Source organism: Columba livia, chromosome 2 (assembly GCF_036013475.1).
Source record: "Columba livia isolate bColLiv1 breed racing homer chromosome 2, bColLiv1.pat.W.v2, whole genome shotgun sequence".
NCBI classification, from domain to species: Eukaryota; Metazoa; Chordata; class Aves; order Columbiformes; family Columbidae; genus Columba; species Columba livia.
The window spans coordinates 18,312,423-18,326,155 of NC_088603.1; the positions used below are offsets into that span (position 1 = coordinate 18,312,423).

Consider the following 13,733-nt stretch of genomic DNA (forward strand, 5'->3'; position numbering starts at 1 on the left):
TAGCGGTAGTAGTGGAGGAAGTGGCAGTCGAGAGAATAGTGGAAGCAGCAGTATTGGCATTCCCATTGCCGTGCCTACCCCTTCGCCGCCAACCGTTGGACCAGGTATGTGGGACTCTTCCCATGTTCACTTAAGGCTGTAATGTCAGTCGCTTGTGTTTGCAGAGGGATTTGGAGTAAATACAACAGGGTAGAAACTGTCCTGAAGCACCATCCTACTCATGAAATATCTTATGAATGCTGAGGGCCATCTAAAGTTTTAATTCTTTACCAAAAGTACTTGCAGAACAATCACTTACAGAATAGCAGATGGTTAAAATACCTTTGTTGGTCCATGTTTTTACAAGATAACCAAGGTGGGGAGGGGATAGAAGGAGAGAGGTGTATCCTTTTAAAGTTTATCTTTAAATGCCTATCTGCAATTTGGCATTTCTGGATGCCTCGAGAAGCAGCAGCAGCAACTATGTGCATGTTTGCTGGGAAACATCTTCTGCAATAGCCTGCTAAAATTACCATCTGCCAGTGATGGTATGTACATGTTATTTTTTTTAGTTAAATAAATTTCTTAACTTCAAATAAAATGCAGAAGATGACCAAACCACTGCTAGTAGTAGAATTCAGGCTTATCCACCAGTGTTGTTTATGCTGTGATTACAGTCTGAAGTTGCTAAGCTATAATGGAGATCACTGAGAGAGGCAGGAGAACTAGTGTGGGTAAGATAGTATAGCAATGAAAAAGAACCATGCAGGAAATCTTGGTATCAAATGCATATTCCCTTGTATTATGAATGATGAATGGTGAGAATGTGTAGGATCCTTCTTTATTATAAGCCTGGCAGGATTATTATTTTGGTAGTAAACTAATTCTGTCACTTCTTTACTACCTGTGCATTTTGTAAGCACATAATGCTAATTTGCATGAGAAAACAGTGAAGCTTTGGTGTAATGTAACTTAGATATTGCACCTCTTAAGTATCTGTTCCTCAGATGACAAGTCTTCACTTTTTTTACACACATGTAGGCTTTCCGTTCCCAGGGGTTTGTGATCCTGCAGTAGTAAAAATAGGCATGAAATATTACTAGTATCTGGCATCCCATAAAAATCAATTGAAATAAAGATCTGCAGGTACAGAACCCTGTGTGGGATCAGGGCCTGAGTTTGTGTCAGTTGACCAATGTTGAATTTCTGTACTTATTTGGAAAGCCGGTGAAGTGCCTGTGCTTGATTTGTTTTTTCTTTATAAAATATATGGCCTAATTGGGAATATAAACTATTTTATTAGCACACATTTCTGTTCCTCCTCCTCCCGGAGCCCCGCCAGCACCACCACTGCCACCACCTCTCCCGCTGGGCAGTCTGATAGGTGAGACTTGTGTCAGTGCCGAAGTGATCGCAGTCATGCTGCATAATCAATAATCATCTCTTCCTAATGGACTCAATGAGGGTGTTTTTTCTTCTGTAGTGGAGTCTACATGATTTTAGTATAAAAATCAGTTCTGGGATTTTTTTTTTTGTTTTATTTCTGTTTGTTTTTAAACGAATCTAATCACCACTAATTTCCTGCTGTTAAAGCCTCTGAAGATAAATGCACAAGGTCCAGGGAGAAGGTTGACAGTTGCCTGAAATCTCAGTTCTCAGTAAAGTTCAGATCCAATTAGTCTGATTTATAAGAATTCAAAATCAGCTTGATTATTTGCATTCTGCTTTATCACTCCCACAGCTGAAACTAAGTCACAACAGTTGCATTCTGGCTTACAAATGGTAGCTGATATGTAGGGTGATGTATGTGTTCTGTCCTGTGGGTGTAAGGTGACCGAAAAGCAGTGTGTCTGTCAGAGTGTCTTGGGGTTGATTCTGTAACACTGCAGGCGGGTGGCAAATTGGAAGACTTGAGGACACGAACTAACAGTTCTTGAAAAATTGCTTCAAGCATTACATACAGCTGTTAGGATGGGATCTAAAAGTAGTACTTTTCAAAACAGGTGGGAAAAAATACCCCACCCTTTCCTGTCACAGGCTGATGACAAAATTCATTGATTGTGCTATGAAACCAGCTTTGGAGGCTTTGACCCACGTAACCCTTTGCACTTTCCCGTACTGAAGTGTTAAGTGAAAGTGACTTTGGATAGTATTACAGGGCTGCAAACTTCTGATCACAAGCTGTTTGTGTATATATGTGTGTGTGCAGTTTCGTATATACTTATATATATTCATATTAAGATATATAACTATGTATATAAAAACACAAAACATTTTATTGCAAAACAATTTTTGCATTTAAAAATTGTGTTGATCCATGTGACCTTAACACGTGAGATTCATTGGTCTGCAAGGTGTGAGTATTTTTTTCCTCTGTGAGAGGTGAATCCAAAAGAGAACTTAAATTGGCTTATTAACCTTGAAGCTTGTGCAGCAAGCATGTGGAAGGTAAAAATGGGTGTTCATCGTGAAGAATGAGTGACATGTCTTTCTGTGATCTGGCATTGGTGTTTCTGATTTGTTAGTGCAAATTCCATCAATATAAAAGCACAACTAACAAATATGATAGATAAATGTGCCATGTGTCTAAAGCTCATTACAGTTGTTTCACTGTTTTATTAGTGTCTTTTTATATTAGATTGGAGACAAGTTCTGGTTCACAATGGAAAACATTTGCTTTGATCAGAATGTTGATTTTTTTTTTTTTAATGTGTGCTTTTTAATAAAGGGTATTGCATGTAGAATAATTGAGAGATGCTTAGGAGTTGGAAGCTGATTCAGTTTTCCAGTCCAGTCTCTCATAGTTCTCAGCATTTCTCAAATGCCCTTTATATGAGTGGTTTATGTTTTGTTTTTTCTCATTATTGATTACAACAGGTATGTTTGTTTTTCTGTTAATCTCCTGTTACTGGCCTTAAATCATTGGAGACCTGTAATCAAGTATTTCCTATGGTCTGGGCTTTTTTTCTATTTTCTGCATTCTATCCCAAGTAATACTCTGCTTAAGTCTTTTCCTCGGTTCCTCTGGCTAATGCTTTTCAGCTGCTCCGGGTTCAGCTCCTGGTTCCCAGTATGGCACAATGACCAGGCAAATCTCGCGACACAACTCTACCACTTCTTCAACATCTTCTGGTGGATACAGACGGAATCCTTCTGTGACTGCCCCATTTTCTGCTCAACCTCATGTTAATGGCGGGCCTCTTTACTCTCAAAATTCAAGTAAGCTTCTCAGCTCTGAAATCACAAACTGTTTTGAGCAAAATTATTGTAAAGGCATGCATGGCATTTTAATTCATTTATGAAGAGCATCAATCAGATTACTGCTTTCTTTCCTAAAATAGAAGGAAAAACAAACAAGAAAAACCATATTGAAGTTGTACAGTGATTGCACTCTATGCAATTATACTGTTTTCCCCTCTGACTTGTTTGCTGTTACTTGTGACAAGAAATTATTATGATTGCCTATCTAATTATAGGCACGTTATACTTAACATTTCAGGTGTGCTTGGAGAACATACACTAAACCCAGATTTTTTTTGCAGGAGTCGTAATATGATTGTAGTCCTACAGTCCCTCCACTACTGGGCTAGTGGCAAGAGAGTACTGGCAAAGCACAGTGCTCAAGGAACAAACTTTTCTCATTACACCGTTCTTCCCTGTCTCTGTCTCTTTCCTGATTCCAAGTTCCTCCTTTGTCCTTATTTCTAAGCTTGACTGTTAGAGAAGAGCTCAGTCTCTCTTTAGCAGACTCCTGCACTGTGCTTCCACACTAGTAGCAGTATAGATGGGATGGATGCCATGGGCAAATGAGCAGGGTTCAGTCGGCAGCATTCTGCCCACCTACCCAACAGGGCAAACAAGGTTCACTGCAGGAAGATCTGCAAAACAAGGATCTACTTGAGGGCTGGTAGAAGGCTGTTTCTATCCAGAAATGTCTTCCTTGCTATTTCCATAAATTTTGACCCAATACACAGGGGAGTGATAGTCCTCTAATGGTTTCTCGTGATGTGATGTTCTTCAGCATGTCAACTCTTTAAACTTTGGAGTGCTATTTCTTTTAAAAAGAAATGTTGATGTTTGGGCTGAAGATCGCTTTGGATCAGTGTTTGCTGTTGTGTACTTACTCTTAAGGAAAGAATGCATATAAAGTGTTTGAGACACTGAGGTGAAAAGTTTTCTCAGTGGTTTAGAAGTATTACATTTGTTGGAAAGTATTTTTATATGCAGACGCAGTACCTATCTATTCTTATTTTTTCCAGTCCTGATTTTCCTCTCTCACCCATACTGGCCCTTCACTTTCCTCTACTCTCTTGTTCCCCCAAATTAACTCACCATAGCAACAAAACCCCTTCCTATTTCAACAGTTGTGTTTTGTTGAAAAAACAGACCTTTACTTCTGGAAATAGTTCAGTTGTCTTAAATGCTGTGCACACCGCTATTTCTGAACATTTACATTTGTCCAAAGCAATTTTTTGCTCAAATGCAGGTGCTGTTTCTTAATCTAGCCTCTCTGGTGTTTTCAAAATACTGATTGTCAACATTTTTTAAACAGTATTTTGATGGGTGTGTTTTTCTACTTTAAGCTGTTTTCCTCTGTTTCTGTAACTGGTGATTTTTAAAATTTGTTTAATGCTACTGTCTTGACATTAAATCCAGGTCCCATGTTCCTGTAAGGTTTTACTTTCCATGCTAACAAATACTTTGGTTTTTTTTTCTCAGATGTTTACTTCAGTTTTGTGAGAAACCTGTTTGTTCTCCATCTTTTATTGATCATTTCTCCCATATAGTTTATTTGGTCATTGGTTTTGTAATGAACTAAATGCTCCATTTTTGTTCATCAAATATTAATCTTAGTTACGGCTTTATTTAAAACTTTTGCTTACTTGGAAGTACAGAACCTCTTTCAAATTTGGTTCCAACTTGGTTACCCTGTTGAATTCCTACCTTCACAGGAATTTCTCTGCTTTAGTGCAGTAGAAATTCCACTGAGAAGGGGCACGTTATGAACAAATGACTTGATGTTTTGCTGTTTTTTTTCTTCTTTTTTTTCTTCCCCTCTCCTTCGTGAGATGTGCTGCCAGAGCTCTTAGTTTGAATGGTGTGTCCAGCTGCTGCCCGTCCTCTTTCCTACTTGTAGAGGGAGGAGTGGAACATCTCAGCTGTCAGCCCAGCACCTCTGAGCACTGGTGCCAAGTCTCATATCTCATTACTCACCAACTAGGTACACACTTCACAGAAAATGAGCTTGCAAGGGTTTCCTGGGGAGCCCTGGGCACTAGTGTAGCCAGTTGAAGCTGCTGAAGCCTTTGGCAGCTTCTCAGGCTGCTTGGTGCCTTCTAACCGCAGAATACCTAATAATTTAAAATAAAGCTCCATTCTGCTCTAAATCCATCCGATTTACCTACCAACAAGCAACAAGGCCCCTTTTTCTATGTAAAACAAAAACATAGTAAGCCAACCCACTGCCCCAGCAGAACGAACTTACAGGAGGTGCTCTCTATGAGTGTGAGGTGTTGATGTTGCAGCATTGTTTCCCCTGTAAAGCAGCAGGTTTTGCTGTGTGTCAGTGCTGCTTTGCTGCACTCCACGTAGCACTCCACTCTTATTTTAGAGTCTGGAATCCTGCCAAACGTCATCTCTACTTCTAGTCACATGCTTTTAAAAGATAACTTTAAAAGATAACTTTGAGTAATCCCTATTTGGTAGTAAGAGGGAAAGCTCAATTTTGTGTGTTCCGCAAGTGAAGGAGCAAGTCCCTTCACAGGCACAACTGTGCTGGGCTTTTGGTTCAGCTGAACTCAGGGGCGTGTTTTGCTTTTGCATCCTCAATTGGCCAACCATGAACTCAGCCTTGTTGGAAGCACAAGCTTGAAGAAGGTTCTTCCATGTTTGTGTTCTTGTTGTTCTTTACATGCTTTGTTTTGTGGTCCTCGTTACTGACGGCTACTTTTGTTGTGTTTCCTTTTTTTTTTCCTTTGTCTGTTTGACTTTCCCCAATATGGTGTGTGTGTTGCTACCAGTTTCTATTGCTCCACCCCCTCCCCCTATGCCTCAGTTGACTCCACAGATACCTCTCACAGGCTTCGTGGCCAGGGTGCAGGAAAACAGTAAGTTTGGACAAGCTGAGCTGTTAAAGGGTAGAGCCTACTTTCTTCTAGCATGCATGGCTGGCAAGTCAGACTCTATTTCGTTTCCTTTTCCAGAAGCTAATACCATCTTGCATTCTAGTGTCAATACGCTATTGGAGCTGAAGGGCACACTCTTCAATACTTTATAACATGCATGATTATTACTGACCCATTTAAGTTCTGAACTGCACATTTATTATAGAAATACAGTGTGAAATATGGGGCATCTGCTTGATATGAATATAGAAATGTATCTTAATTAAAAATATTAATTTCATGTTGAATCATCCTGCCTGAGGCTTTTTCACTAGGGATAATTGATGAGTTTTTATTAGAAAGGCTTATGTAGACTGTCACAATATGTACTGTGTAACCATTGGCTCTAATACTGTAGTAGTTTTCAGGAAGCTGTACGATCACTTGAAAACGTGCAGTCGTACGATCTAATGCCATTACAAAGGAGCTTGTAAGGTATTTCTCCTCTCGTAAGCCTTTCGTTCTCTATTTCTTTGTGTTCTCTACCCGGATTTCACTACTGAGCTTCTTGCAGCATAGCTCTGCTTGTTAGGTTTGCGAGAGATTTGCTCGCAGGCTATGAGCTGTGCTGCAAGGTGTTTTGTACTGGCAACTCTGCTTTTACCTTTACTGCTTGATTCATTGATTCATTTCAGGTGAGTGTTACTGTCCCAAATGCTGGTGCGTGTGTAAAGTCGTGTTCCTGATCTGGGGACATCTTTGCTGTAGGAGTATTTTGCAGTTCTGTAAACAACAGAATGGATGCAATGTAGAGAGGGCGTGAAGTAAGTAGAAAATGTTTTCAAAGTGTTTGTGAGCCACAGCAAAGTCTTCTAGGATCTCAGGGGCTACTGCTACATAGTAGCTGTGTAGCTCCAGTATACATTTAGGGGCCTCTAGATCTGACTAGCGCTGCTGTTCACCTTCCCGTTAGAGCTTTTAAGTGGTCCTGTTCTGAGCATTCCTCTAGAGATAGGAGGAATCTCTGGTTCTCATTTGAAAAGGTATTTTGTTAAGTAAATAGTAAGAATGATGTTGATGTAGAATAGTATGCCACAAAACTGTGTTGATGAACCTTTCCAAAATTCAAAGTATAGAGGTAAACCTACTGAAGATGAAGGTTACAGGATGTCTTCACTTGCAGATAAACTTGAGAAAATTGACACCTGCTTCTGAATTGTTCCAAGTATTGTCCTCCTGGAGATAACACAGCCCTCGGGAGAGTGGAGGTGAAAGGGACAGACTTATTTGTGTGTGCAACAACAAAATGCAAGCTGACTTGTGAATGAGATTGGAGCAAAAACAGCTGAAGCTTGAAATCTGGTCTTAGGAATTGTTCTGTTTATTTTCTTTCTTTTAAGAGTCCCTTGGGTTTGAGTGTTACATAACGAGTATGGCTTGGAGCTGCTGCCGCCTCATTTGGGAGGCAGGGGTGCGTGTGGCAGTCTGCGCATACGCTCAGCAAAACGGGCTTTGGAGGCTGTTGTTGAGTTTTGGCATTGTGTGCTAGACTTTCATCTGCCTCATTTTCTGCAAGAAGTCTACAGGGGAGCAGAATTAGGGAGACGTGGGGTGGCCTTGTCGCTTACTTATAAAGATCTGTGGCTTCCGAAAGCAACATCCTCTGCCCTGTGGACTTCTTCCAGAGCACAAGGACAGAGGGCTTAGACACTATGTAACACCTATTTTTTCCTGTGCCCTAACTGTGGGTATCTCCTTCAGAGAGGTTTCCAGTGTGTCCAGTGCCCAGGGACATCCGATTGGATGTAAATCGCTGTACAGTCACACCCAGTCCTTTCAAATGGAGTCTGCTGGACCCCATTTAAAGAACAGGAATGTGGATACATACAAGAGAAGATATATCAACTTGGAGCTGTAGAAATACTGGTCATTTTACCCCTTCTTATTTAGTGTGTGTTTTTGTATGCTTTTTTTTCCACCCATAGGAAAAGTAATGCTGTTCTAGAGCCTGCCTGTTTTAGGGTCAGAAGAGGAAAAGTCTAGGTTAAAATCCAACAGGCAGGGGGATACTTCCATGGGGTGGCACGTGTCTGACTTTTCTGTTCCATTCTCTCCCCTTGTTTAAATGTGAAATGGAATTGTTTTAAATGTTTCCCATAAAGTATGCAGTTTCTGCACTGCATCTCAGGGCATGTGTTGGCACTCACACTTGTATTTCCTGCTTTTTTTTTTTCTCTTCAAATAAATGACTTCATTGTTGAACCAATACAACTTTTTGCATTTATTAAAGTAAGGATTTCTCAAGATCTCAAAGGGTTGTTGTTTCAATACTGTTTTTTTTCACCAGGCCGCAGACATATATTAAGGGGAGAAACACATTTTGTGAAAGGTGTGCCGAAACTACTGCACAAAAGCAATCCATTCACAAACAGCATTGTTGTGTGTCTGTGGTGGGTTAATGAAGCCTGCCTGTGAGTGTTATTCAGTAACACAGGCAAGACATAGCGTTCACTCGGCCAAAGACTTTGTTAGTCTGTCTCCAAGTGACATAAATGGGCTTCTGTATGGGAGAGGAGTCACTAACACAGTGGCAGCCAGTCTGACTGATGGAGAGAGCTGTGGGATATACAGCTCAGCTGGACTGGCAGGTGAAGAACAGCATTAGTGGGCTGGGGGCCCGGGCTGAGGCCCCTGCTGCCCCTCACTGCCTCCACACCCACACAGCCAGTGGGACCCAGCCGGGACACACGAGCCATGCTCAAGCCCCTTGTCAGGGTATGTGGCTGGAGAGCAAAGGTTCGTCACCGCTGGAGTAGTGGCCAGGCAAAAGTAAAGAGCATTAAAGGGAAGAGAAACCTTATTTCTAATCTCCAGTGCCATTGTAACTAGCAGTAGCTAAAGCTTCACTCAGTGTTGTTCTTTCCTTGCCCTGCAGCTTGGCTTTCTGCTCAGAATTAGTGTAGTGTGCTGGAGCACTTGCTCAGCCTGATGGTTTCTTCCAGTCAAATCTTTCCTAGAGCAGTGGTTTTCAGCCTGTGTTTTCAATGTGCGAAGTCCCAAGCAAAACTCTTGTAATTAAATCTGTATTGCTACACAATAGAGTTGATTTTAGTGACAGTAGCTTCCTTTCAGCAATTTCTGGCTTCATAGTGCTTACACCTAGCTCCATGTATAGGAATAGGATAAGTGACTTGACGCCTTGCATCTGAGCGTGCTCCCTCTCTCCTTTGCTGACAGCTGCTGAGAATGTTGCTGAAAATTAACTTGATGAACTGATTTTAAGAGCGATTTTTACTATAATGTCTTTCTCTTTTTCCCTTTCCCAAAGCAACTTGTAAATGTGCTGACTGGGGAATCTCAGGGCAGGGATTTGACTTTTTGGATTATACACTTAATTCCTTGAGCACTTTTTTCTCCAAGAGCAGCAGCTGCCTGTTGTAGTTCTCCATTTATTAATTGAATCCTGGATGTGTGCACACACAAGCTTGTCTGCAAGATAAGGATCAAAGCTTTTCCTCTGCAGAAGGGATTACTTGGCTTTCTCCTACCTGGTTAAATCTTAACCACTAGTCTCTTCCCTGTTTTATGATCCACACTAGATCTTTTTGTCCCCTTAACGCGAGCTCTGAGAGAGAAGGAATCCAAGGAAGCAGTGTTCAGAAATCAGTTGGTTTGCTATAGGCCAAGGATTTGTTCAAAAGCAGTGAAGCTGCTGGTGCAGTGCAGAGGCCTGTTGCAGCCCGGCTCAGAGGGTGCCGCTCGGAGTCCTCCCATAGCTCCCGCAGCTGCTCGCCCCCTCTCCGCTGGTGTTCAGCTTTTACCCTGCGGCATGTGCTTTGACTCTAGTAGCATTTACACATAGATTTGACCACTAATCACAAATGTAGTCGTATGTTGTAGCTGTTAATACAAAGCTTCTGTTTCTAATCAGTGCATGGTATTATAGTGCATGCTGTGTGTGTTGTCCCCCCACCCCTTTTATTTACAGTGTACAGCCTCTCAGGTTTGTTTGCATCTCCACACTGTTTTGATTTAAGAGAAAAAATAATCTCCAAACGTTTCTAGTTGCTGATAGCCCGACTCCTCCCCCACCACCGCCTCCCGATGAGATGCCGATGTTTGATGACTCCCCTCCTCCTCCGCCCCCACCCCCCGTGGATTATGAGGATGAGGAGGCCGCTGTTGTGCAGTACAGTGATCCCTACGCAGACGGAGATCCTGCTTGGGCACCTAAAAACTATATAGAGAAAGGTAAGGGAAGTGTTGCAACTCTGTCACTGCGGTATCAGAGGATTAATGGTATCTGAAGGGAATGAAGGACTTAGCTTGGGTCTGATGAAAACAGTCATTGTCCCTGCTAAGTCAGAACTCAAACCATTCTTTTCTTAGTTTGTCTGTGGCTATACCTAATGTGATAAAATATAATCCTTCCTTAGAAGGATTATAAAATACCTTCAAGCATTCTAGAGTGGATTAAAAAAATCCTTAGTTATGAGAGGCAGATTTAAATGGGATGGCTTTCATCTTTGCTGAGCTGCTGGCCTGTGTCTGTAGCCGCTTCAGGATTGCTGGGAGATCATCTAGAAATAGCCTTGCAAAAAGGCCAGAAAGTCCGGGCTCTGTTTACCCCATCAAACCAGACAGCTGGAGTGGATCATTAGACTTTCAACTGTAAAATGTAGTGAGGCTTCCTTGGAGACTTAGCAGTGTCTCTAGATCAGCAGGCTATAAACCGTGCTTAGGTATGAACTCATACAGTAAACGTCTCTTCCCATGAATAATTGAGGTGCTCATTTCCTGCCTGGAGAGTTGTCTGTGTTCTGCCAGCGACCGCTTCATCAACAGCAATGTTGCAAATTTTCTCCCGCCCTGGCTGGCACCTGTAATGCGTGTGACATGGGGCAGGGTACCTGTGGCAGCGCTCCTGGCCGAGCTGCCGCGTTCCATCTCGACTCCTGGCTGGACTGTGAGCAGGACATACCCATGGGATGAAAATAGCTCATATGCCACATCATTATTTGCTAGGCATTAAGACATATGTAAACTAGTAGGTTCTTGAAATTCATAAAACCAATCAATTGCATAAATCCGTGTTAGCTGTTTTGAAGCGTAAGGCTGTGGTGTCCAAAGTTAGTGGATTCCTAGTGGTAGTTCCTTAATTCTAGTATTGGTGGTGACGTTTACTTTCCTTAGGGAGATCTCCACTTTCTAACTGCACGCAATGAGTTGGAGGTTAGTAAGAGTAATATATTTGCTAAGCAGGTACTGCAAGTAGCTTATGTTGCTGTAAATTTGCTTCTACTTTTTCCTATGGTAACTTCTACACCTGCACTCAGTGCAGCTTCTTGAAAAGTAGCACCAAAAGTTCTCACACAGTTCTGTAGCCAAGACCATCCACTTCTGTACAGTGGCTTTATGCAGCTGTGTTAAGATCATACACTGAAGTACATACTGTAAAGCTGCAGGAGCCATAGTGTAGGGTTGTGGTTTTTTCCTGTTGGTCCATTTCTACAGGATGATGTATTATTTTTTATGCTTTCTGTAATCAGGAGATCCCTAGACAGGGCCCTATTGCTTCTGAGGTAGTGTCACCAGAAATGACTGACACACTCATGGAGCCAGTTATTTCATACTCCAGCTTTTAAGTGTCTGTATGCTCTGCTTTACTGTGTCACAGTCAACTGTACCTCTGTCAACAGTTTAACTGAACATTTCATGTAGTCACCACCCACTACTTAATGGTAGCTAATGTTGCGAGAAAAGTGAAATTAATGTTCAACAGGAAAAGCATGGAAAACCCTAGGATAACAAAGTAGTCTCTTAAAAAAATAACTATACTTCAAAAAATGTTAATACTGGTGCAATTAATAAAATGCTAAATGTGTCCCTGTTCCATCCACAGTTGTTGCTATATATGACTATACAAAGGACAAAGACGATGAGCTGTCGTTTATGGAGGGTGCAATCATTTATGTGATAAAGAAGAACGATGACGGCTGGTATGAAGGAGTTTGCAATCGAGTAACTGGCTTGTTTCCTGGGAATTACGTTGAATCAATCATGCACTATGCCGATTAAAATCCTTTGCTTTTCAAAGCTGGGTCTTGTATTCAGTCATACCATGATTATTTACAAGGGGTAACTAAAAAGCTAACAGAAATGTCTTAATATACTTTCAAAAAAATGTGCCCATTTCTTCAGGCCATACTGTTTTAATGGTATGATTGAATGTCCATCTCTCAAAGCCTCTGGAGACAGTATGTCTTATCTGATGGCAATTTGTAAAACAAGCAACTGTCTACAACTGGTTATACTTATTTACTTATGCATTGTTAATTTTATGACCAGCCTAAATATTCTGGGGAAGTAGGGTATAATATTTAATGAACCATGATCAGATTGTGCCATTACATTTTTCAGTACAGCATGGTAACTAACACTACGTTAGACTAACATATTAAAATCTGGATGAGAAGTTTAATGTTAGTGCTGGTCATATTACTTTTTGTTTAGACTCTTTGCTCATTCTTGAACTATATTTGTTTAAAGCATGCATACAAACTTATGTATTGAAATATACTTTTTTAAAAATCCAAGATGCTTCCAATTGTTGTAATCTTTACCTGGAGTATTCTCACTGAAGTCTATTACAATGAGTTGTTTGGGTCTAAGGTGTCCATGTGAATCAAAAATGGGTGGTCTTATGTATGTGTAATTTGTACCTGAGTTTTTTTAATGAGTAAATTTACATTGACTTTTTCCATTCATAAATATATAAGTGAACCAAAGGTCTTGTCCATTACTTTGTTGGTTGGCTTGGCAAAGAAGTTTGGAATGCTAACGTAGCAAAATCATGGCTGTGTTATCCCAGGCAATGTACTATAAAAAGCAAATGTTTGTAATGTGACTTTATCACTGACAGAGGGCAAATAAATTAGATATTAAATCTGAGTTACACACTTATACATACTCTTAAAAAGTTATTTTCTCCCAAAATTAATTTTGGCAAGGATTCTTGAGTGTATCTAGTGATAAAGATGCAGCAAGTTGGACACCATCTGCAACTGCCATTTCTTAGTGGAAACGAGATCCAGCTTGGTGCTGTGCCCAGCTGAGCAGAGGGGGCAGGCGTCCCTCAAAATGTGACAAAGGGGAGCAACCTTGACAGGATGTGGGTTCTGTTTCCAGGGAATGGAGCAATGTGCTCAGCCAGCGTCTTAAGGGACCACAGGTGGAAATGAGATATGGCCCTGTTCTACAGATTCTGTGGCTTAATTAACCTGACAAGGAATTTGGTAGTGCTGGAAGGTTCCTGTAAGAGGGACTTGAAAGCTGACTTCTAGGAGGGTACTGAATGTAAATGAGTGACGGAAGGTGAGGGAATTGAAGCTTTGACTGGTTGTTTAATCCTTCATTTTTAGTTTGAGTTAGAAATACTGAGCCTTTCATTTTCTTAACTGCAGCAATCTCAAATTCTGCATCTTATTAACCGCTAGCAAGTAGCAACAAATAACATCTGTATTTCATATGAATTGGAAAACTTCTCATGTATGTATGTAACCAAGTCTACATCTCGTCTTTTATAATGGACCAATTTCCATGTATACAATTCCAGGTTTAACAGCTAGGAAAGCATTCAAACCGTCTCTC

General features: G+C 41.0%; 1 protein-coding gene across 15 annotated transcripts in view; it reads left to right on the forward strand.

Annotated features, from left to right (window-relative positions):
- ABI1 (abl interactor 1) overlaps window positions 1-13,046 on the forward strand; it is an 82,630-nt gene extending 69,584 nt beyond the window's left edge. For 2 of the 15 annotated variants that reach the window (XM_065050689.1, XM_005513805.4), the window contains 6 exons: window positions 4-104; window positions 1,283-1,363; window positions 3,022-3,198; window positions 6,000-6,086; window positions 10,149-10,334; window positions 11,986-13,046. In XM_065050689.1, coding sequence (XP_064906761.1) covers window positions 4-104; window positions 1,283-1,363; window positions 3,022-3,198; window positions 6,000-6,086; window positions 10,149-10,334; window positions 11,986-12,161 — 808 coding nt within the window. In that variant the 3' untranslated portion in view covers window positions 12,162-13,046. The remainder of the gene's footprint in view (window positions 1-3; window positions 105-1,282; window positions 1,364-3,021; window positions 3,199-5,999; window positions 6,087-10,148; window positions 10,335-11,985) is intronic. The other 13 variants (XM_005513796.4, XM_005513794.4, XM_005513798.4 and 10 more) reach the window with 7 other exon arrangements.
- Window positions 13,047-13,733: the final 687 nt, after the last annotated feature.